The following is a 26,231-nucleotide window of genomic DNA, read 5'->3' as shown; positions in this document are numbered from 1 at the left end:
TTTCCCCCACCCACTCGTCCCCTTCTTGTTATTCTCTCATTCTCTACTGATATGGGAATAATAGGATCCCAAGGCTGTCCTTACAGGATAATTAAAGTATGAATTTCCAGGAGTTGGAAATTGCAGACCATTTTTATTATGTTTCTGTAATAAAGCCAGGTAACATTGAGAGAATTAAAATGGCTTTTCCCTAGCAGATAACTTGGTAAAGATTTTTTCCCTTGGTTCTATTGTTTTAAGAGACTGGAAGCTGAAAAGGGGAATAGATTCACCAATTCTTTTTCTGAAAACACCTCTATCTTTTACATGATATATATCCCCCTAGATCCTGGGAATATGTTGTAAACTTGTAACAGATGGTGATGAAGCTTCACTTGTCTATACAATATATTTTTTTTTTGATTCTGTATCTACTGTATGTATCTTCCAGGGAAAATGACCTTGAATGAATGAAATCATAGTCTGAAGGGAAAACACCCCACAGATAGACTAGCATAGAAATGATGAGTCAATTGGGTTTTGTTTTGATCCCCTCAGTAAGATGAAACAATTTCAGATGAAAAACAGAATGTTGAAATATAGGAATCAAAGGTCATCTTAACACTGGAGGTGTGTCTGTTAATTGTTCCAGGAAAACCAGTTAGGCATAGTCTGTGCTCAACAGACACACATGGAAGATGGAATATCAGCATTTGCTAGTAGAAATGCTATTTGCTTCACTTGGGTAATGTTGGGGGCTTACCAAAATTTGTTCTGGCACAACATCTACCAGCATGAATGTTAGGAGGGTTCTAACACTGTGAGTGCTGATATTTTATGAATGTTTTATCACTGGCGAGAAAACAAGAAGTTTGCAATTGAATCAACAACATGTCAGACAGAAAAAAATAATAAAAAAAGAACATTAGTGGGAATTATTGATGTCCCTACTGTGAAAACAAACTGAAGTTAATAAGAAACTTGATCCTCTTAACTGATTAACAAAAGTCAAGTTTTAATTGCATGGCTTTCCAGACAAATCAAGTGGTGGTGTTAACTTGAGCACTGGTAGAGTAGAGGGTGCAGTATTGGGGGAAACTGCTGTATATTCAGTTACCCACCTCTTTTTTCGACAGCTTCAATGCATTGCTTTACAAACTGCGGAACTGTGGAATTTTCACGTTCACACACTGTGTGCAGATGAGAGCCAAAAATTTGATCTGCAAAAGAAACAAAGATGAGCTTCATTAAAATCCAAGCCTGCGTTGTTCTTTAATTTTATTCTGTTTCCATATCCACTGAATGATGAAATCTGCATCTTGCATAGGAATCGATTTTTTGCTTTAATTCCAAAGTGTCTATTGCAGACTTTCAAAGACCATAACTTCCCCCTTTATGGAACAGGACTCCGGCCCCAGAGAAAGAAAACTAACACTCCACCATCGATTAGGCAGGGATGACTGAGTAAGTTATAGTCTCTCTGGGCTTAACTTCATTGTCTATAAAATAATGACAAGGAAATAAGAAAACTTCTACAAAATAATTAATCTTAGCAAACTGGTGTCTTCATATTTGAGAAGAAATTTATCAATGATCATCAAAATTATGATGTTGTTAGTATATGCACAAGATTCATCCTGCAGCTCAATGATATTTGAAGAAAGCAAGTTCCAGGAGATGTACTTTGAAGTGAATTTCTTCACATTTCTCCTGCCTTCAATGCCCTTCCTCTTCCCTAATCTAAGTATCCCCTTTCTTTTAGGGGTCAACTCAGATGGCTCTTACTCCACAAACTCTGTCCTTCCTACCTCGGCTTTATGTCTCCTGTAACACAGGTTCTTTGGAATACCAGTTCTTCAGGATGTTAATAGGTGATTTGGGGGGGAAAGCCTGTAATCAAAATGGTTTAGCAACACTGGGTTAAACAAAGTTAAACAGGCTTCTTTCATGTGTACTTATTTTTAGAGGCTGTGTTATGCCACTATGCACTGGGAATCTCCAGGCGTGACTGGAGGATGTGCTATTTCCCAAACTTATTTGAGTCAGATCCTTTTATTTCAAAGGGCATCTCTCCAGATGAATGTTTCCGAGAAAACACTTTGTGAAATTCTAGCCCTCTCATTTGGAACATGATTTATGCTATCTTGCGTTGTGTATTTACAGTTATAAGGAATATATTTTCCCAAAGCAGATTCTGAGTGCTGCATTGCTTATATGTTCTTACGGTCACCAGTGCCTCGTACAAATTTGGGCCCCCTGGTATTCACTCAAAGATTTTTAAAAATTGTGGTAAAATATATATAACGTAAAAGTTACCATTTAAACCACTTTTATGTGTACAGTTTAGTGGCACTAAGTGCACTGCTGTGCAACCATCACCACCATCCACTTCCAGAACCTTTTTAAACAGCATAGATGTTGATTACTGATAATGAAACAAATATTTAGTAGGTTCAAGGGCTCCCCATCTTGCAGAGAATGAAATCCAATTCCCTAATATCACTTCCAAGGCAGTAAATGACCTGACCTTCCAGCAAGTAACTGACTTCACGTGCTTCCTCTCTCCCCTCTCCTGCTCACCACTGGCCTGCTACCACTCTGCCGATGTTGCTGATTCTTGTTCACGCCAAGCATAAGCGCAGGGACTTTGCATGTATTATTTCCTCTGCATGGGGCACTCTGTTGCCCTAGCTCTCTGATCAAATGTCACCATGTTAATGTAGCCTTTCCTAGCCACCTTTAAAAAAAAACTGGCAACCACGGCCCATAGGAACTCTCCATGCCATCCCCACCTTACTTTTCTTAGAGCATTTTTCTCCACCTGTTGTATTAGATTGATGTATTTACTGGTTAGTTGCTTCCCTTGCTTAGAATGCAAAACCCAGGAGAATAAGGACTATTCCTATTTCCTTTATTACTGGATCCCTAGTACCTCGACAAAGTTTGGCACATACTAAAAGTTCAATAAATAGTTACTGAATTATTGTGTAGGACATCATTTTAATCATCAGTGGAGATCTTCAATAAATTAAAAACATAGTTTTAGAGGAAACAGGGAGAAAAATATAAAATGCAGCACAACAGAATGCTAAATGATATATTATTACAAAGGGTTAGTCAACATGGACTGTGATGAGACTTTAAGAAAGTCACGATTTTCATCCATTTCTCAGAAAAGGTGATAGCTTGAATTGAGAACAACTCAGCAGGGAGGGAAACAATTAAGGTGAAAGCACTAGTAATAATGTACTTCAATATGGAAATGTGCATTTTCATCCAAGAGATGGAAAGAAGATAAGCCCCAAACACACCAACATAGTGTACAGAGTGGGAAATAATCACAGGTATTTTCTTTGAATACCTGGTCAAGTAACAAAGATTTGTTCAAAAATAGTGAGTCACCACTATAGGAAAGAATAACATAAAATATAATTTAATAAAAATAATCCACAACTTTAGCTTGGATAATTTAATTTGGCCAGAGACTATAGTCAGGAAGAATTGCTATACAGTATAAAATCCTTTAACGGTAATGAATGAATTTCACAAATATTTCATAAATATCTTCTATAGTTGTAGTAATGAAGTAGGCACATTAGGTTGTGAAAAAGGTATCAAGAAGTTTATATGATTGTAGGGCTAACAGAAATATTCAAAAATACAATGAATAGAATATAACAGGTATCATAAAAGGTAATCAGTGCCAAGAAAGATGTTCTATAGTATAAGGTTTTTTGTGTCATTTAGTGCAGATGTGCTGTATGTAGGGGGTAGGGTGGGAGGAAGTTTATGAGATGGAGATCATTTAAGAAAGATTCCTGAATGAAGAGAGTGTTAAAATCTGGAGAGAGGTTGTTTTGTTTTTTTTTTTTCTTCTGATAGGTAGATACAGAAAGATGAAGAAAATGAAGGCATTCTAGTGTATTTACTCTTTCATTCACTCTGTTATTTGAAAAAAAAAAAAAAATCCTGAGTGCCTGCTTTGTGTCAGGAACCAGAAAAGGCACTGATAAAACAATAACCGAGACTCATTTCTTATGTTCTAAAAGTTTTGTCTTATCTAAAGGGGGCACATATAAGTAAATAGGTAAGAACATGTCATCGTGAAAAATACTGTTCTTGGGGAAGCACAGATGCAATGGGAGCATGCGTCAGGGCATCTGAACAGCCTTGAGCACCCATGGAAGACTTCCCAGAGAAGAACTGGATCCTCAAGGATAAGTAAGACTTAGCTTGAAGTGGTAAGAAAGAGGACAAAAGGGGCATTTGGGGAAGACGGAGGAGAGGCAAACAAACACACCAGTGATTAGAAGAGGGATGAGAAGAAGATGGTGTGCTGAGGGAAGCATTCACTCTTTCTTATTTAGAGAAATCTTGATGTATTAAGCTTTAAAAGGAGATAAAGATTGTGTTATGAAAAGTCTTAAATATTAAGTCAGATAAGTAATTTATTTAAGACTGTGCAAATACCATTGATTCTTATACATACACTATTCCCTTCCCAATTTCTTTCTTGTTTTTAGAGCCCACTCATAAGACAGAACCTGAAAACATTCTCCAGTGACTTCTGCTTATCTTCTAGCTTTAGACAGTTTAGAGAGTGTTGGTTGGTAAAGTGTAAGGGGATGTGACTTGGGAAGCTACAAGAGAAGATTTTTTTCATGATAAAAGGAGAGGGGTATATGATGCTTTGAACATCATTGTGCAACCATGTGATGCCTGGAGCTACTGCTGCAATCTTGTCACCATGAGGCAAGAAGCTTGCAAACAAAAGCTAAACACAATTTAAAAAGAAGCTACAAAAAACCTGAGACTTCAACAATATTGTTGAACTTCTAAACCTACTGTAAAACACTTCCTAAGGACTCTTGTTATATGAGATAATATAGATACTTTTGAACTGTGTATTTTATCACCTGAAACCAAAGGTTCATAAGGAAATGGAGCACAGATTGTGGGGAAGACTGAATACAAAAAGAATTGTTAAGAAGCTAATGTGATTGCCTAGGAAGATGTTATGAAGACCAGAATCAGGATTGTGGTAAATTTAATCACTGTTGAGAATTCTTCTCATCTTCACTAAATTCGATTTATATGCTCACCACTTTTGCCATATGACTGTGTGGTAGAACTCACTAGAGTGGGCAATATTTTCACTGATATAGGGCTTGGCCATATGACTTGCTTTGGACAACGTACTGTGTGTAGGAATGACAATGTGTCATTTCAAGACTGAGGCCTTCAGACACATTACAGATTTCAACTCATCTGCTTGCTTCTCCACCATTGTCAAGAAAAGAGCTTCCCCGAGGAAGCAGCTGCCCCTTCAGTCTGGGCTCCAGAGTAAATACATATAGCACAGAACTGAGGCCAACCTTCAGCAAGGAGACAAGTCCAGTCAGAACTACAACTTAAAGCAGAGCTGTCCATTCAAGCCTGCCCTAGACCACCTGACCCACAGACACATGAAAAATAAGGGCTTCTTCCTGTTTGCCACGGAGATTCGATTTTGTTTGTTAGGCAGCGATAGTTTACTAATAAATATAATAATAGGAGTCTGGTTTTTGGTGATCTAAGGTATGCTGTGAGAATGAAAACAAAGAGAGTTGACAGGACACGGAAACCAAAACTGGGGAGCAAATAAATAGAGAAAAAAATTCTAAATTTGGTTAGAATGTGGAATTACGTATCTGTTTAGAATCAGCCCTAAGAGGAGTCTCAAAGGAAATTTCTCTCACCTTAAAATTTAAACTCATGTTTTATATTATGGCATTTCTTATTATGTATTCTCTCCAGATCAATTCAATTCTATTTAATTCAATTCAGTGGATATTTCATGAGCAGCTACCACATGCTGGGCATTGTAAAGAATGCGAAGATTGACATTCATTTATAACTATCACATGCCCACTGTAGCCCAGACACTGTGCTCCATCCTGAAGATACAATGATGCATGAAGTATGAATCTCCTACCATCTAGGGGGAAGAGTAGCTCTCACCAACAGTTGCAATATGACGTGATCAGTGCTATTGTAAGGGTGTTTAATAATAATAGTGAAGATTTATTACATTGAGCCGGGCAAGGTTCAAAGTACTTTATATATTCTAATTTATTTAATCTTTATAGCAGTCTTTGATGGTAGATACTATTATCATCCTGATTTTACAGGAGAGGAAACAGAGGCACAAAGATATTGAGTCATTTGTCCATAGTTACAAAATATCAGGCTCTAGGGGAAAAAAAAGATAAGGACCTGAACTAAGACAACGGAGAAATGGGGTGATTCAGTGGGATTTGTAAACTGGATGCAGGAGGTGAGCCAACCCATCAGGTAAAGAAGACTTTCAAGTTTCTTGCTTTGTTGAAGGAGACTAAAAGGCAGAAACCTGAGGGTTTAGAGGAGAATAGAGATATTGATATTTAGAAGTTAGGATAAGCATTTCAGACACAGCAGAACGTTGATGGGATATCAAGGTGAAATTAAGAGGCTATTGGTGATCATAAGGAAAATGGCTTTCATAGAATGAAACTGAGACGCAGATGTTTGTGGTCAAGATTTGAAGAGAAGGTGAGAAGTAGAGACAGTAAATAGATTCCCTTTCTAGAAGTTTAGTGGTGGGCATTCACTAATTATAAGGGAAGACGGGACTTGGGGAAGGATTTTGAGTTGGGGTGGATAGGAGAGAATTTCAATGGCAGGGTATTTTTGATTGCCAGAACACTCTAGAGGGGGTGAGGTGCACTGCTGGCTATTTTCTGTCGTTATAATGCCGGAGGTGGGGGAGGTGCGTTACTGCCACTTACTGGGTGGTCCAGGCAAGTGCAGGCAATCCCTCACTGGGAGAGAACACAATCCCTCCCTGATTGCCAGGAGCGCCCTGGAGAAAAAAAGAACTTAGATATATTAAACTTCTTTAGATTGAAGGGAGATGCTTGCTTTCACTAGTTACAAGAAAGGTCAAAAAATTTCATCTCATTTATATCTTGTTTTTAAAGTGGCTATACTCACTCAAGAAGGTATGGCTCTGTACTTGAAGGACCTAGCCTTCCAGGTAAACCTGATTAAATCAAAGGTTGTCATGTGGTCCAAGCTGGGTCAGTGCAATTCTCCCTCTACAAGTTTTTGAATTAGGACACTACAGACTGAGCTGGTATCAGAGATACTATCTGTTTCAGGGATGTGAATGGTCAGGGTGCCTGGATTTAGACACTGGGGCGGGGGCAGCCATTTGGGGAGAGGGCTATGTGCAGTGAGTGAGTGGGTACAGAAACTAATGTGCAGAGAGAGGTGAATGAAGCAGACACACCTCAGCTCCTCACTTCCTGATATGTAGGCACCATATATGGTTGCCATGGGGTGCATTAGAAACTAGATGGAATTTCAGTGGAATGCAACCAAACAAATTTGGCTAGAACATGGACATAGCATTTTCCACAATGTTTCAAAAGAGGGCTTACATCACAACAGAAAGCGCCAGGCTTGGGAAATAACTCAGTGAGACCCACTGTTACAGATGACACTGGTTAGGCAGTGTATGTTGCATGCCTATTGGTTTTGCCTACCCTGGAAGTATTTGTCTGTCTTCCAGTAAAAGCACCCTGGTTTTCCTTTGGGGATGATGCTCTCTCATTTTGCTGCTATTTGTTCTGAGCAGTGCTGACCCCACCAGCTCCAGGTCCAGGGATGAATATGCATTTCCTCCTCTGGCCACAGTAATTGGTTCAGGCATGAACACATGACCTAAGTGGATCTGGTCAAGCAAATCCTGAGGCTTTTTTTTAGTGCTACTGGGAAAGAGGAGCCCTCTTTCTATAGGAGCTGGTAAACTATGAGGATATCAGTCTAAGCTTCTAGAGATTATACTGCCAGCTTCTGGGAAAACATACTGGAGAATTAAGCCAAGAGAGTGGAAAACACAGCTGAGGGCTGGAGAAGATAAAGATTTGATAGCATTTTGTGCTCATGGGTCCAGTCAAGCCTGAAGCTACCCTTGACCCTTGGACTTTCCAGTTGAGTAGTCCAATAAATTCCATTCTTACATTTGCAGTTTGAACAAGTTTCTATCAATTACAACTAAAAAAAACCTTGACTACAACATTAGCCTTCAACATTACACAGTGAATTATATAATGTGGAAGAGATAGTGATACACATGAAATGACTTTGCAAAGTCAAAAGTGCTATCCAAAGGAAGTAAACCACAGAGATTTAGCTAAGATGTCATTGTCCACCTTAGGGGCTGTTGTAGGATTGCCACCTCTGTAAATCTGATACAGTCCAGAGTTTGACACACCAAGGAAGACCATTAAATTATAGGAATGTGTTTGAACCACAGAAGCTCCTATCTTAAAACTGTATAAAGAAAGGAGAAGGGAGAGTTGCTGTATAGCAAAGGGAGTTCAACTCAAGGATGGAAGATGCCTTAGAGGACTGGGAGGGGGAGGATGGGGGAGACTCGAGGGAGGGTGGGGGGGGAGTCGAGGGAGGGAGGGAATACGGGGATATGTGTATAAAAACAGATGACTGAACTTGGTGTACCCCCCAAAAAATAATAAAAAAAAATAAGAAGAAAGGAGGAGGGAGAAAGAAGGTGTTTTGTTTTCTTGGCAAGTGTTGATGACCTAGCTTTTGCCCCCTAAATTTCCACGCCTGGTCTCCTGGCACAACATTAAGGATTATTTCTGCTTTTCCCTTCCTTATGGTTTTCCCCAAAAGGGAACAGTCCCAGAACCCCGAGCTCCCGGCTCCCCATCTATAGTCCCATCTGTGGGCTCACTGGTAATCTTTTATTCCTCTCTTAACAACTTTTTGTATTTAGAAAACACCTCTTGCTAGGGGTGCCAATATTTTTGGAATGCTCTGCACATGCCTATGGCCTTGGCTGGTGTGATCATTACATCTTTGTTCTCCTGCTTCAGCGCTTGTACCAGGGGTGGCAGGCAACACATTGGTTGGAGAAAATCCATTTTCTGTAATTTTTCTTTGAAAGCATCTTTTGGTGAGAAAAACAAATAGACCTTCCACATGACTGCACTTACAAATCATGTTGTTTACATAATGAATTAGAGTTTAACTAGGGAATGGTGCTTTTTAATCTTTAAGCTCTCAAACTTTTGACCGATTTAGTTAGTTCATCAGCATAACCAGGTTAAGTCTCCCAGATTACAAATTAGCTTCATTCTCCCTCATCTCTGCTATATATTTTTTGACAAATTATGGAGAGAACACCCAGTAATGGGATCTTTGTCAGTTAGATTCCAAATGAATCAAAACTACGAGGAAAACTACTCAATAGAGGCCGTTAAATGTTCAAATAATGTGATGGTGTTATCATCATTTATGCAGGGAGACAGTCTCCACATGCTTTTCAAAATGATGTTATTCTGCTTTCAGGACAGAGGCCCATTGCAGCTACTCTAGTAAATTTTAAAGAAGAAAAACAAAGCACCTAGAGCTACAAACATGAAGACATGAAGAGGGAAAAAGAAAACAATAACAAAAAACTGAACTGTTCAGACACATACACACATATCAGACAATTATTTTGGTAACGAGGCATATTCATCAAGGATTTTGGCTACGCAGAAAAAAATCCACTGTGGCTATCTTAAGCAAAGAAACATTTATTCAAATGATATTGAAGGATGGGGGTATGTGGAAACTCAAAGAATTTACTGAGAACCAGAAGTAAATTTATAACTGAATCACTTTGCTGTACACCTGAAACTAACACAACACTGTTAATCAACTATAGTGTGAAATAAAATAAAAATGAAAAAATTTTAAAATTAAAGTAATCCATTAATTCCTCAAAGAAATTACTGGAGGTGAGGGACAAACCAGTCTTGGAGGTATTTAATCCAAGGTTCTCAGGAGATGCATGAAATAAGAAAAAGGAAACACAGGAACTGTCTTGCAACTCTGAGAGCTAGGTCAGGATGCTATTTGTATTGTCACCCCCACCACTAGTAACGACTTCTATTCATCAATTGTTTAAGATCTGAAGTTCCAATAGACAATGTCCAGTTGATTGAGATTTTGTCTAAAAAGTGGGTTGGCATGAGAAAAATTACAGCCCTTGTAACTTCCATAGTAGGTAGCATTCACTTGGAAATTTTCTTCCTCTAGAATGCCACACACAATGGGCAGATCATTTCCCAGAAGGTTGCTATAAGGGCAGGGCAGTGGATAGTGGAGGGCAAAAATAATATTCTCAACATGCGTAATTTCAGCAATTTAACTGAATTTATCTTTTGATTTTAAACTATAAGTGACATTAGGTTTTCCTTTTGGGAGTAGGTTTCCAGACCAAAACGTTCAGATTGCTTATCGGGGAATCCTATTTCTATTCTTATATTTTCTCCACTTCCATCCTTACATTTTTCTCTTTCTCAGCCTTTAAAATATTCACTATATGAGCCCCCATTATATAACTCTTCCACAACTTTACTGAGACTTGTTGGAGAAACAGGTGATTTAAGTACTATAGTTGACTGAAGGCTTATGTCTTTGAATTAAGATGCAGAAAAATATGTTTAATGCTAAAACACTAGCACTGAGTTTAATCTATCTTAAGTGCTTCAGAAGGTACTGCATCATCTTATGATTCCTTGGGGCTCTGATTAAAAATATCATCTATTGCTTTTTGTTACATCGTTGTTCAAAGTTGGGCTGATTCTCTGCTGAGTCTCTAATGTACACTGAAAGTAAATCTCTCTCATTGCCTTGTTTACTTGTGACTCTTTTTTTTCTCTTAAGAGGCAAGTACAGGAAAAAGCTTAGTTATTTTAACTTTTAAGTAGTTTGGAATCTAAATAAATAGGAATTTTAAAAACATACACTTCTGTGTGTAGTTTCCCCCCACATGTTTATTCATATTTTTGTACCTCGTCTAATCTAACAGACTTTAAGGTCCCTGGCGGAAAATGATGATGTCTACTCTGGAAAGACTGGCCTGGAGGAGACTGGCCCAGGCTCTAGGGAGAAGACCTTCCTAAACAAGGGTAGGCTGGGGTTTGCAGCTTCCAGTCGACATTGGACAGTTGGCTGCAGGGGTAGCATCCTTTGACAAGATCAGCCCAAAGATGAGTGTCAGAGATAGGCTGGCCGCCATCCAGACAGTATGGTGAGTTCTTCCCCAGTCCTTTCCATGTTTTCTCCTTCTTCCCTCTTCAGGCTTCCAGCTGTCTCCACCTTTCACAATTCCACCCTCAACCCTAAATAATACTTTTATGACATACCCTTTGGTCCCTCATTTTAAGCTCCTAAACTCATTAAAAGTAGATCTCAACTCAATTTTGGTTGTTAATGAAATGGACATATTGGTGGGTCCACCAGTCAGTAATTTGTATCTTCAATGAAGAGTTTATTAGCCCAAATGTGACAATGAGTATTTTCTATACTTGTCTCTCCTAGGCAACACTTTGTCCTATACCTGTGCCTCCTTCTGCTTACTCAAAGCAGCACAACATATAAATTACACACACACACACACACACACACACAAACACACACACTCCCCCACACATGTGTGCAAAGAATCATAACAGTATAGAGACTGGTTTGATCAAGTGAATATTATTGCATTTTTTATTCATCCATTCTATCTATCCACCTCTGAGTATTTTTCAATGCCTTCGGAGGGTGGAATAATGAACAGGACACTGTCTGTCTTTACACAGCCTATATGTAAATGGGGAAACAAACACATATACACATTAATATATCAGATGGTGATGGGTGCTATAAGAAAATAAAGCAAGGCAAGGAGATAGAGAGAGGTGTTGCCAGGGCAGACTTTTGTGAGGCAATGGCATTGAGCAGAGACCCAAAGGAGTGAAGGCATAAGCCATACTGACACATAAGCAGAGCATTTAACCAGAGGAGTAGCCAGTGGGAATAAGGGAGTACCTTGGAGGAGCAGCAAGAAGGCCAGTGTGGCTGGAGTGCAATGATAAACAGGAAGTATGCTTGAAGATGAAACTGAAAAGGTAGCCTGGGGGACAAAACAGGCAGGACCCTATAGGTCACAGGAAGGACAATAGATATTATCTTAAGTACAATTGTATTTTAAGTAATTGGAAATTATTGAGAAGAGAAGTGACTTAAAGTGATTCGTGTTTTTAAATGATCTTTCTAGTCAACATGTGGAGACTATATTTAAGAGGGTCAGGAAAAGACACAGAGAGGCCAGTTAGGGGGCTGGCGAGATAGTCCAGGGAGAGATGACAGTGCTTAGATAGGGTGGTAACAAGGGAAGTAACTAAAAGTGGTTGAATTTAGAATATATTTTTAAGGAGGTGGGATTTGCTGATGAGAGTAGAAAAGACAAAGCAGAATGGAGGGGGACCCCAGATGGCAAACAGCCAAGGTATTTCCTGAGGTCGAGAACACGTGGAAGATGGAGAGCCAAGGGCTATTCTAGATTAGTGTGAGATGTCTACCAAACTCCCAGGAGATGTCAAATAGACGTTTGAATATGCAAGTCTGGAGTTTCAAGGGTCTGGAGTGTGAAGCTGAAGTACTAAGTTTGGAAAGTCTACAGATGGAATTTGAAGCCATAGGGCTGGAATATTTCAGCCCTGGAATATTTGAATAGTTCTTAGTAGTCTGAGAAGGAGAAGGAAAAGCGAAGAGAAATCCAAAGACTTAACATAGGAGTAGCCCAACATCGTGAGGCTGGTGGGAGGAACAAGCTCTACTAAAGGAGCACCCACTGGCATAAGAGTTTCCACAAGAAGGAATGAGAAACTGTAAAGAAATAGCAATTCTAAAACCACTGAAAGATTTCATGTCCTACTTCCTTTCTTTTCTACCCCCTCTTAGGCAATAATGTCTGTGAAAGCAAAGTAAGATGATCTTTGGTCTACCAGAGACAGTTCACAGTCTCCTTGTAAGGTATTAAAATATTCAAACAATGAAATTATAGTTTGGGGATAAAGAGAAGAGAGGACAAACTCATAATGAGGAAGACAGGAATGGCTTTACGCAGTTGATAACTTTGAGCTGGAAAACTAAAAATGAATAGAAGTTTACTAGATAGAGGAAGCTGGAAGAGAATATTCAAGGTGAAGGAAGCTTTACACAGTAGAACAAGATAAATGTAATTTCTTCCTTTTTCCTATAGAAATAGATGTATTTCTTTTGCATCCTATTACATTCCCTTCTGGGTGTCAAGTGAAAACATACATGAATGAGTGAATGAAGGAATGAAAAAATGAATAAGAGGAGATAATAAATAACAGAAAATGACTTTTATGTAAAGACTGCACCACGGTCACTTGAGTATGAAAGAAATATATTTTGGTTTAGTTTGCATTAGTACATTTTGGATGATTGACATGGCCAAATTTTGCTTAGCAAAGACTGATTATTTACATTTTGGGTTGACAATATTTGCTGTTTTTCCTTTGCCTGTCCTCATTTTATTGGAATTATAGAGGGGTTTATCAAAGGAAAAGAAAGTAAAATTTAAAGATGTCAAACTATCCCTATTTGTGTACATTTTATGTTTTTAAAATAGAAAACTGTCCAATTGCTCAAGCACACAACTTACTGCAATTACTCTGAAATTAAAACTTTTATAGATTAGGTTGTCTACTTACTTTACTTAGTAGGAACTTCACTGGGATGAAAATTACTGTGAAATCAGTAGTTTTATTTCCTGTTTGAGGGATGAGGCTAAGAAGAAAACTTGACATATAAAATTTATTCAGATATTTGATTGAATTAATTCTAAGTGGCTTAATAAAATTACCTTTTTAGCCCAAACAAATATGGATTAAAGCTGGAAATGTCATTCAGTGATTGATAAAAGTTTCTTTTAGGGTGGAGAAGGTGTGGAAATTTTGACTCACTCTGGATTTAAGTGAAACCGAGGAAAGAACACTGTACTTTTCCTAATACTAGCATAGATTTGTTAGAATCCCAGGTGGTAAGACTTCAATTTATTTGCATGAATGCATAGTTCAATAAGAAAAGATTCAAATTTAGTTGGAGTAAAACTGCTTAATGATTTCAAACATTGCTTGTAATATATTAATATAACGGGTTTGAATATCTATAATGGAGTCTCTTTCATTTGGGTCTTAAGGGTGCTCTCATAGCCACTAATGCTGAGTGTTAGGTACATGCTGAAGCACCTAAGAGGAAAGCACTTTAGGTTAAAAGCACTTTCTCTACTCAGCCTTAGGTTAAAAGCTATTTCAGGATTCTGTTAAAGGCATTCTTTGGTCCTCAGCTTCAGCTTAAAAGCAGCTTTGATGAAAAGTGCTTTGAGGCAGGTAAAGGATTTTATAATAAACCATATTAAGAGCCGGGGAATCGTGTGGTTCTGGGGAAGTGTTGGCTAGGTCCATGGAGGTGTGGTATACGCTCTGTGCAGGTTTGCCTGTTCCCTGTGGTCCACTGATTATTTTATGCAAAGAAATTGAAAAACATTTCCAGGAATGTAATTGGAGAGAAGGGGTTATGAGCCCAAATTAGTAGTCCATGATGCACACATTTCCGAAAACATTTTGTCTCTTTTGGGCTTCCAGTCAAACACGGCGTGTATTTCTTTTTCAGCCCTTACTGCAGAAAGCGACTAGGCAATAACATTTCTAAAACACCTTACCCTGTCCTAAAGCTGTCCACCGAATAGAACAGATATCTCCCCAGGAGATGCACTTCGCATACTGCACATGAAAATGCAATATGAGTTTATTTTGTTCTCTTTATTTATATTATTTTCCCAGCTAACAGGCCTCCCATGGGGGATGGGCACACTTAAAGTTAAAATGGGATACCTCAGTTGGGTCTAGCTACTGAATTGGCAGAATGATAGTCACCACCTAGATGTCTAACTGCAACTGTTGATATTAGTTGGTGAAAACACAGTGACTTGAGAGGACTTTTGAGCTTGTGGAGGTCAATGGGAATTCTGAGAGATGGCAAAACGGTTCATGTATCCCAGCTAAACTCCTGGGAGTAAATCTGAATTCTGTTGAGGAAAGGACCTCAGACAGAGTGGAAAGAAGCTATTGTCTCACTTTGCGAGATGAAAGCCTAACAGCTGTTGCTTCAGGCCCTAAAAAACCACGTGAAACACGCAGGTGGCTGGGGAGAAGAGCATCTTTCTGTCTGCTCTGGAGACAGAGTGAACCCAGAAATGCGGTGGAACCAGAGGAATCAAAGCACTGTATGGCACCCAGACGTTTTTGTAGGTTTGGAAACTCCTGGACAGTTCCTAGGCAGTGAAGCAGCCATCGACTGGAAGATGCTGGCTGCCTGTGGCCTGGTTAGGTGCCTTCCTTGGCCAGTTTGTAGGCAATGGGATATCAAAGAAGAATAATCAGAGGAGAAGAGCATGAGAAGAGCAGTGCTCCTCAGATGTGATACATTCCAGGTGCTCCCAGAAATAGCTAGGGAGACCTTGGAAATAAAGTCTGAATTGCTATGATTATACAGGAAGAGCCATGACTTGTGATATTTGTGTCTTAATGTCAGTGTTACTTCTTTCATATTCACAGGCTGCTGGGGCATGACCTATTGAGATTATATAGGAATTAAGTAAGATTAATTCCATAATATAGCTTTCTAATACAATCAGCCCTCCACATATACAGGGATGCAGAACCAGCAAGTCCAGAGGAATGACTGTACTATAGCATTTTATACACGGGACTTGAGCATCCTCAAATTTGGTAACTGCTGGGGGTCCTGGCACCAATTCTCTGTGGATAGTAAGGGAAAGCCAACTATCTTTCTATTGGTATTTTAAAATGGAGCCAAGTTGGCAGGGTAAGGATGTGATTTTTTTTTTTTTTGGATATAGAATACTTCTTTCTAGGCAGTGTCTAATTTTGAAGGAAGGACTCTCACCTGATACATCTTCATGGGCCCAGTATCCCGTCCATCACTTACCACATGGTAGGTCCTCAATAAATGTTCATCAAGTAAATAAAAATATGTAATGGGTACTGAGTGAATAATCAAATTGCTTATAAAGTACAAGCTCCTTAGCCTGGCACTATGCAAAACACCTGCACAATGACTTCTCATCAAACCCTCTACATTTCACCCAAACCACCATTCCCCATGCTTTCCTACAACTGTGCACCTTGGGTTTCTTACCTATTTCTTCACATATCCAAATGTTCCAAAGTCAAGTCTCAATTGAAGGGCCTTAGAATAAAAGAAATATGGATCTTTCCTACACTTTTCACGCCTGTAATTTTCCCAAATCTATGACCTGAATGCCCCTTGGAGCATCTGATATATTTGTTGTACATTTTCCTCCCTCACTCATTTCTTGGGGCATTCTGTTTTATGTAACTTTGTATCCTCCTAGAACACAGTGATTTACGGAGTACATATGAGTGGGCAGTATGAAAGACCATCAAAGCACAAAGAAATGCAAGCATAGTTCTTTATCCTTGTTATTGGATACCGCATGCAACACTATAAGCACAGTGTGAGGCACATAGAATGCTCAACATGTTGGCTTTTTTAATGCAATGTCACAAAAATCCCACCATATTTTATCTGGTTTGCAATTTTCAGAATATCTACTCTGCATTCAGGAGAAGGACCATTTGCAATATGCTATGCAATAGTAAGAGCAGAATTAGGAGTATAAGAATGAATAGTTATTACTTGCTAAGCTGATTGTTCTTTATACAGTATCAACAATCCTAAGAGGTATTATCTGGAAAGCGTTAAGACAGAAAATTTCATTACCTTGCCCTAATTCACAAAAAATAAGTAGCAGAGCCAAGACTAGACTTCAAATCTACTTCAAAATTCAGCCATCTTTATGGCTTAATGATTGCAATATATTGTTTTCCTAAGTAAAATAGATTACATATAGCTCTTTCAAACAGCACAGGGAGAGTGTGTCACTTCCACCTCATCACTTCACACCACATGTCTCCAGACTCAATCAGGGAAAACAGTCTTTCATATATTTCATTATTTCAAGTGTTCTTTATATACTTAAATATTACACAAAACTAAGTACAGTTTTGTGTTCAAGTATCTCTTTTTCCCAAGAATGCACGGCATTGCTGCATTTCTTGTTAGATATTCTTGGAGTCGAGGATTCTAGGCTGGTGATAATGGAGCTAACAGCCTGGGACCTTTGTCCAGCAGAGGCTGCCTCAACCACTCCTAGCCTCCAGATGGTGTAGCAAATGGATTAGCACAGATTCCTCCTAGCAGATCTCAGTGGTGTGTCTACCTTCCTGCTCAGTAGGTGAAACTGAAGCTCAACACACACACCCATGGCAGCTTCTCAGACTCTCGACTTCAAGAACTGCATCTGGGAGACAGAGGCTTCCTCTGGGCTTTTGGTAGTGCTCATACTGTAATAACTGATGGCAGGAACAAATGGCTTTGGATTATCACTGGGAAGTGTTTTTCACTAGAACTTTACCCAAAAGTACTTATCACCTTCTCCAGAATTCCTCAGATAAGATGTCCCACCTCTCCAACTTTCTCCACTATGCTATTTATTCTCTACATTCTTTCTGGTCCTGGACCAAGGCTGTGGTCCTTGTTTTCCCCCACTATCTACCTCCTGCCCATCAGTCCCTTCTGAGGCCACAGTTCCCTGGCCAGGGTTTCTGCTTCCCATTCTGTCCTCCGTGAGGCAGCATGAGACAGGCATATCTACTAATGTAGTGCCCTGGTGTGTGGCACCACACAGTCACATTTGGGAAGCTTATATTCCTACACTGCATAGCCACCCTTGAAATACTTTCTCCATATTACTTTGGCATTTTGAGTTGAACGTAACCTCACACACAGATCTAATTGTCTCTCCTCCTGTGTGATGGGCAGTGTATTCCTAACCAATATTATTTTTATTCAAGATTATTCATTCATACTATAAATATGTGATCTTTCTGATTAAAGGGGCATGCATTTAAGTGTGTATATGAATAAAAAAACCTTATGCTAGAGAATTTAAGATATCTGACATCATCGGGAATACTGCCTTTGATGAAGAGAGGGTCTAACCTTGCTTTTTTCCCCCTAAAATGTTTGACTTCTTCAACTGGTAATTATGTAAACAGATTTATAACCAAAAAGGGCTTTCACTTCCTCTTTTGACATGTTAATTGTTTCTAAAAAACATTAAGTGAGGTGCTGTCAAATTCTTTACATAATATTGAATGTTCTCCTATGCTAATTACTTTTTTTTAAGATGGAAAAATTGTAACATGCTCAAGGGCCCAGTGCATTTGAAATGTAGTCACAAAAGATGTAAACATGGTATTTTACTGTTCAGAGAAGGAATGTATGAGGTGGTGCAAATGATGAAGGAGTCTGGGGGAATCATGGCTTTTCTGAAATTTAGATTATTTGCAATATCAAGATACTAAGATATCCTCAAGACATTATTTTCAGACCATCTGCTTTCTTATTTCTCAGCCTCTAGGGCATGATAGATTCCTTCATTGTGAGGTTAACCGAGGCCAGTCCTCTTCCGACGCCATCATTTCTTTTCCTCCTATGAGTTTGAGTTCCAAGTTCAAAGGGATAAGTTAGGGGTGATATATTCAAGTTAACGACCCTCACATGTGTTTAACTTGGATTACATCTCCTCTAAAATCTCCCTCCTGTCTAATATGGGTAGATAAGAAAATCATTAAAAAATTGGAGCTCAACAATGTTGAAAGAGAATGAAAACTTCTCTCCTTTGCTCTTACGTTTCTAAGGGAATTAAATCTTATGAAAATGTCAGTCCTTGTAACAGCCTCTTAGATGGCTATCTGCACAAGTTATCCATCACAACACAAAGCATGATTCAATGGTTGTATGCATCTCAGGAAGGCATCGAGTTAGGCAAGTTTAGGATTTAATCTGGGTACACAGGTTGTAATTTGGGGCAAAATTTCAGCAATAAATACATAACAAATTTTCTTATAAATATTGGCCACATATATATGACTTATTCTGCTTTAAAATTATAGTATCCTTTATAATTTGATTATCTTACATGCCTGAACATATGTATCAGTATTCACCAACATTATATTCAAATATATCTAAATTTCTTATTCCACTAATTTTAATTAACACTTGATATTTGCTACATATTTAGGGTACGCTATCTGGGCACGTTTTAGTTTTCCTTTTAAACATGTATAGGTGAAATGGGTACATAATATTCGGTTTTATATTTCTTCAATAAACCACGACTTTACTATTATAGATTGATGTTTTCAGTTAGCTATACAAAGTGCTTCGAATATTTTTTAACAGACCATCAAAGGTAAAAAATACTAGAGACAATTGAAAATAAAATGGAGTTAGGTAACAATATTTGACAGTAAAGGCACTGAACTCTTGGAAAAATATAAGTTGAAGAAGATGTATAAACAGATATTCCTTTCTTATAAACTTTAAATTTTTCTGTATTCTTTTCTTTACTGGGCTTTTTCCCTAAGCTACTATTAAATTGTGAAAGCACATTTTCATAAAATCTTTTTTATTATATAAGTGTTGTTGATTTGAGGAAGAGGAGAAAAGTTTTCTTATTTCTCTTTTGTGGTTTTTTTTTTTTCCTTGTGTGAGAGGAGAGTGTTCAGATCATCTTTTTAAATAATGAAAATGATAATAACTGTTCCCAGGAGAATAAGAAAGAAAAGAAGAGGCTTTGTTGGACTTATCTGTGATAAGGCACTTTGGTGCTTCAGTTTTTGTTAGTTGAGGAAAGATGTACACAACACTTCAACCCTTCTATTATGACAGTTTATGCTTCCTATGCAGTTTATTTAACTCAAGTGCCTGGGAAATAGACACAATTACCACCTTATGGAATGCTGCTTAACTTTAAATGTTCCCTACAGACTAGAAACTCACTTCATCAAAATTTATCTCAGTTTCTCAGGAATTTTTTCTCCTGTAGACTTCTGAATATTCCTGTGCAATTTTAAAATTTAACCCAAGATTGCTTAGACATAACTATGATATAAAAAGACAGAAAAAATTCCCACAGTAAAGGAGTTTGTTCACAAGAGTTCCGTGTGAAAGAGCTGTGTCCGATGCCCATGTACACTTTAATCATCCACTCTTTCAGCTGTTATCAATTTAAAACCAATGAAACTCCCACACTGAGTCCATTTGAGCAGTCAATTTTAATATCTCAAGGCATCTGTAGTTATTCTGAATTGGCTGCAAAAGCAGAACTAACAAGTTAAGCTCTAACCATAAGTCGACATCAGGCTGGTAAACCATACATCACACACAGACAGTTAGTCAATACTCCAGTATGAAAAACCAACTAGCATTTTTAAGAAGAGCAATATATTCATAATATGTTTGGCAGTCTGGTTTGCATTGCTTCCTTGATGGCTGTGCACTTAACTTTCCAGTCAACAGGGTGCTTCTTGCACTGCCAAGGCAACTTGTTTGGGGGAAAACTGGTCAGTCTTCCCATGAACGGATAGTATTTTTACACGCGAATAAAAGGGGTGGAGGAATGTGCCTTTTGTGAATAAGAATCCAGAAAGTGTCTTAGTAGTTGCTTTTTATAAGAAAACTCTTTCAACCATATGTTCTGGATCTTTGAGCACAGTCTCCACTTCAAATATTATGTCATTGTCAGGCCATGTGTCTCAATTTTGTGTTTGGAAAATATGGTTGCTTGAAATACCTCTTTCTCTCCCAGGAATGACTCCATGACAGGATTGTAGCCTCCCATAGAGAAAAGACAATGAAGAAGGAGGAGTATTCAAACAAGATCAAGGCAGTCATCACTTCAATCAAATTATTTCCAAATTTCGGGGGCTCTGGGGGCCCTGGGCAAGGGGGAGTGAGGGTGTTTATGACATATAGCTGCCTATTCCTAGAACTCTTTTATGTACTTTTATCTTCAAAAAGAAAGCACATATTAAAGAGAAATATCTAAGGAGGAACAATGCTACATAAAGTTTATGTTTTCAGATCTGTTGCCCCAGAAAATGCTTTGATAAAACACACTTAGAGCAACATAGTCAATTTCAAAGAAAAGTTGGGAGATATACCTCTCCTTACTACAATCTGACTAACACTGACGGACCACTAATTATGATTATCCAAATTCTGATATAGCCTCTTGCCTCTTTCCCATGGAGGAAAATAGAATATGCTGGAGTAGCACTTTTTCCACACAGAGTTATTTTTCTGATGACTAAATTTTACAGAGGCTGGTCAAATTCCAATGTCACTAATCAGATAGGGTAACAAGTCAAAGGAGGTATTTTTATATTGAACAAAACTTGCACCTACCCTAAATAAAATGATACAGTTCTTTTTTTCTGTATGTTGGGAATTTGTAGACTATCGCTCATTTATAATAGACATGAGTTTGAGGGGAAAGATTTGTAGGCCAAACTGTCGGTGATGCTAAAGGAAATAAAAGAACACTGTCTTAATCTTAGAATATGTCAAAAAGAATCATTGATATTAATACTTCCTGTGCTTGCGGCAGGCCACACATCTGCTGAATGTGGACACTGATGAGGAGATCCTGGTTGGGAGAGCTCCAATATGCACCATTTTTAGAGACACGTTCAATGGACACATAATGTGGACTCTCAAATCCCAGTCATACCATGAATACCTCCTTTCCCAGGCACGATGAAAAATTCAATTCATCTCACTATATATGAAACATTTATTCACACATTTGTTCAAATTATCAATCTTCAGGTCAGGAAGAAATGCTGTTTTCTTCTCCCTCAATTATCCACCTCACCACAGAATGAAACCAATGGCTAGCAATCTGTGTAAGCAGTAGAATCATAAAAACTACCAAAGAGAAAGTGAAGCACCAGCACTGGCTTTGGATACAGTTCGTATACTCTACTGAGGCCCTGTAAAGCTAACAAGAATTAAGCTGAAGAATCTTCCACTGCCTGTGAGCTGGGTTTAGGAGTCATGAGGGAACTATGTGGTAGGAGAACACCTGCTGGAGAACAGCAGGGTATCAATAATAAATGCTAACCTTTAAAAAGGGGATTCTTGTGAACACTGACGAGAGCCCTGCATCTTTTTCTTCTCTTCAGGTGGTTTCATGGAGGAAAGATTTAGGATGTGATTAGAGGATTGAACCGGTCACAGACCGCCTCTCCAGAGGGCAGCGCAGCAGCTTCCTGACACAGGAAGGAAATATCACATTGGCCTGACTTGTGGTCATCTGCAACTAGTTGAGGCTGTGCTTCAGAGAGCATATAAACTTAGACTGGTGCAATCGCAGGGATGGCAGGGGAGGTTTCCTAGCCTTTATACAATCTACACACACACACACACACACACACACACATGCACAAACACACACTATTTGTGTTACAGCATGCTTAAAACATGGTTTATTATGAGACAAAACCTGTCTCTACCTGCTACTGTTTCCTTACTGATGCTCACGTTGATTTCTTCTTATTTTATGGAAACTTGTCAGTCCTCAAACTGGAAGGCTTAAAGACAATACTTCGAACTGGCACCAGGATTAGACTAACCCTGTAGGGCATGCCAAAACTCTGGGCGATCTTTTAATGATAAATAGTCCATGGAATGAATAAAACTAGCATTTACTGCCAGGGCAAGAATTAATATAGGTTTTAGAGGCCACTGGCTAACAACAAAATGCCAATGTGCTGGTTTCAAATCAGTTGGGTCTTATTCATTTTATCATCTCAGCATTTAGCATGCCTGTTACTAGGAACTGAGTCAGCTTCAGGGCTAAAGCCTGATATCTGGAACTTTCTTTTACCTAAAGAAAGACAAAGGTCTTGAGAACTTGACTCAAAGGGAAAGCAATATAATTTAAAGGAAGAAAAAAGGAGAATAATAGAAAAAATATTATTAGTTGCAAATACACAAAATATAGTGCATTATACCAGGAAATTACTGGTAAAACCATTTCGTAGATACTAAAAATCAAGTATATATAAGTCACCATCTCAAATAATATATTCTAATTAATCCTGTGTGAAAAGGACTCCCTCCATAAGTAAGTTCTTGAATCACAGAGAAACCAATGTATTATTCTGGCTCATTCTTTCCCCCCTTACCTAATTCACTCCCATTTCTGGACCTCATTTTTCTCTTGCTGCTCTAAAATTATTTTGCTTGTAATATCTCATAATATCAGGATCATTTCCTCCCTGGATAACAGGCTTTTAAAAGACACAGGCTTAACCTGCTACCCAGGTGCACTTTTTCCTCCACATTTGCCATCTTTCATGGTGACCTGTATTTTATTATTGAACCAAAAGCTAGCTATGTGGTACTCTATTACCAACACATTTGCTCCCAAGAGCCTTTAAATAACAGAAACTGCCTGGGAACTATAAAAGCAGAGGAACCAGGAAGCTTATAGGCCAAGATAAAGCAGCTTAAGGTTGGCTATTAATTTTGGCTAATATTAAATCATGACATAGCGCACACGTAAGGATCACAGTTCAATTATGAACCATAAAGAAGTTTAAAGAAAAGAAGATTTACAAGATATTTTTAAGCACATTAATGCATATTGTGGAAGTTGTGAGAGTATTTCAGGCCCGAGCAATGATAGACCCATGCCCCAGTATATAAATTCAAATATAATTATTCTTAGACTAACACTGATAAAGTGGCAAGTTGGAGTATATCTCTACTCAAAGGTATATTGCAGTGTTGTTCATATATATTTTGCTTAAATTAACAATGTGACAGGTAGGTCACTTTGTCATACATGAGTTCTAAAAAATTATTTAAAAAATACTTTCCTCTTAGCTCAATGATTTTGCCAGTCATAAACATGACTGTTGAAACTTTAGGGCTGATAACTTGTATCTCCAACTTGGATGGCAGAGCTTTCTTTACTTCTGAATATAACTGACATATTTTACAAATGTACTCTGATTTCAAAAATTATTTTCTCATATGACAGAAACCTTAAACAATAAATTGTGTCTGTGTGGGTAATTATTAAACATTCTAGCAATTAGATGACACTGCATAAGTGGGTGTAAATAGGACAGAAAATGAGCTCATGCCCATTTGTGTATAAAGAGTACCATAATAAAAAATAACAAAACAGATAAATATGAGCCAACCACAAATGATCTTTATATTTTCCCTGAAGTAAGTAAGTTACTGCTGCCTTTCTTTGACATTTGTCTGGATTGATTTCTCAAACATGAAAAGAATACTTGGGAGTATGATTTCCTAGGCTCATCTAGGTCATGATTTCCTCCATAAGCATAAATAAGAAAAGAAAAAAGAGGGAAATAAAGGAAAAGAGAAAGATGCAAACAAGGAAGAAAAGATGGAAGGAAGGAAGAAAGGAAGGAAAGAAAGTAGGAAGGAAGAAAGGAAACATGGAAGGAAGGAAAGAAGGGAGTTAGTTGCTGAATGTTTAAGATGAGCTGGACACTGTGTGAGAGTCTTTCCATATATCATTTCATTTAATTTTATGATGTAAATTTCATATACAAAAAGTTGATAATCAAACATTAAATTATATAGCTGGTAAATGACAGAATCTACCTTTAAACTTAGCTTAGTCACATTCTAAAGCTGCTGTACTTTCAAATAAACTCAATTTTCTTCATTGGAAAATAGAGTTGAAAATTTTCTATCACCATAAACTATTCTATAAAGACTGATTCAGTTTATCAAGTATATAAGGCATACTGTATCCTATGGAAATATATGATATTTGAGACAGGTGTGGTAGTCCCTATGGATCACCCTACAACAAAAACATATCATTGACAAGCTAGCTCTACTCGTGTATGCTGAGTTCCAGCTTATCTTTGTGGAGCCTCATTCTGTAATAAGAACAGACAACCATGGCCCACCAGACATTTGAGTCAAATCACTAATGTGATAGAAACAGGAGACAAATATATGAATGAAAGAAACCTAGATGAAATTGATGATTCAAAGAATAGGAAATTTTAAAACAAAAGAGTAAAACAAAAGTCCAAAACAATACATTTTAATTTATATCCTTAGATAAGTTAGGAAAAAATATAATCTGTTTTCTGTTTTCTTACTTAATTAACATTTATTGAGTGCTGAGTGTCATCCTCACTATTAGGAATGAGAGTAGCATGGTCAAATAAAATTTGTGCCCTCATAGCATGGGAGAGAGTGAGGTATGCAAAAAGAACAGAGAATAAGAAAGACATCTAGAAAATTGAAAATATAATTGCTAAAGTAAAAATAAATTAGTATAAACATAGGGGGGTCAAACTGAGAATTCTTTCACAACATAAGAAAAATCAGTCTTGATGATCTAATACTCGCATCATAAAGATTACAAAAAAGGAAACAGAAAAAACTAATGAGAGAAACTTATAATAATAAAGAGAAAAAATTCCAGAGCCCAAAAGTCACAATTCTTCAAGTTGAGTGCCAAACAGAATAAATTTTAAAAATCCTACCAACTATATACATTATCTCCATTATAGAATCTCAAAGACCAAAAAAAAAAAAAACCCAACAACAAAAAAACCAACCAAACAAAAAAATGCTCAATGATTCTGAAAGAAAAAAGAAAAAATTCAAAGCAACAAGAGTAAGAATGGAAGCTGCAATTCTTGTATTACAGAAGCAATGGGATTTTATGCCCAACTAAACTATTGATTAAGTGTGTGGGCATACTGAAGATATTTTTAGACAGCCAAGGTCTTATGTTTTCTAAATGAGTTACCGGAGGCTGCTACATAGTAATAGAAGAAATTAAAGCAAGCAAGAAAAGGCATGGGATTCAGAAGACTGTGAATACAACTCAGAAGATCAGTGAAAGGAAATCACAGGGTGATAAAGGTGAAGCCTGGAAAGCAACCAATACAAATGGAATAGGATGACGGAAGAACTTTAGGAGATATTGTGGGGTAAAAACCAGGGAGTCACAGGCTAACGTACATAGAATGTTTAATTGCGAGGATTAAAGCCTTTGAGGACGTAAAGGCTCAGAAAGCAATAAAAAATAAAACTCTGAGGGAAAACATCTGTACAAGAAATTCACAATCCAAAAATGTATCAAACTAAACAATGGCATGATTATAAGCAAATGATGAGGCATAAGCTTTTAAAAATACGAACATTATAATCTATGTGGCTGATAAGGCATAGCATCGGACCCATGGATAAATTAATCCAATCTGGCACATTACTTGGTGAAAAATTCTGTAATATTTATGTGATTAATATAAAGTAAATGCTGATAACTTTTTTTTCACATTTAGATTCAAAACGGGGGGGCAGATAGAAGACTTGATTGTGGTTGT

General features: G+C 37.8%; 1 protein-coding gene across 2 annotated transcripts in view; it reads right to left on the bottom strand.

The window, feature by feature from the left end:
• The window catches only part of ARHGAP15 (Rho GTPase activating protein 15), a 652,966-nt gene that overhangs the window by 240,801 nt on the left and 385,934 nt on the right, over positions 1-26,231 (bottom strand). For both annotated transcript variants that reach the window (XM_057745532.1, XM_057745533.1), the window contains exon 10: positions 1,101-1,199. In XM_057745532.1, coding sequence (XP_057601515.1) covers positions 1,101-1,199 — 99 coding nt within the window. The remainder of the gene's footprint in view (positions 1-1,100; positions 1,200-26,231) is intronic.

This window comes from Hippopotamus amphibius, chromosome 8 (genome assembly GCF_030028045.1).
Source record: "Hippopotamus amphibius kiboko isolate mHipAmp2 chromosome 8, mHipAmp2.hap2, whole genome shotgun sequence".
In the NCBI taxonomy this organism is placed as follows: Eukaryota; Metazoa; Chordata; class Mammalia; order Artiodactyla; family Hippopotamidae; genus Hippopotamus; species Hippopotamus amphibius.
Note: the sequence above shows the minus strand (reverse complement) of the source record. Positions and strands in the feature narration are given on the sequence as shown.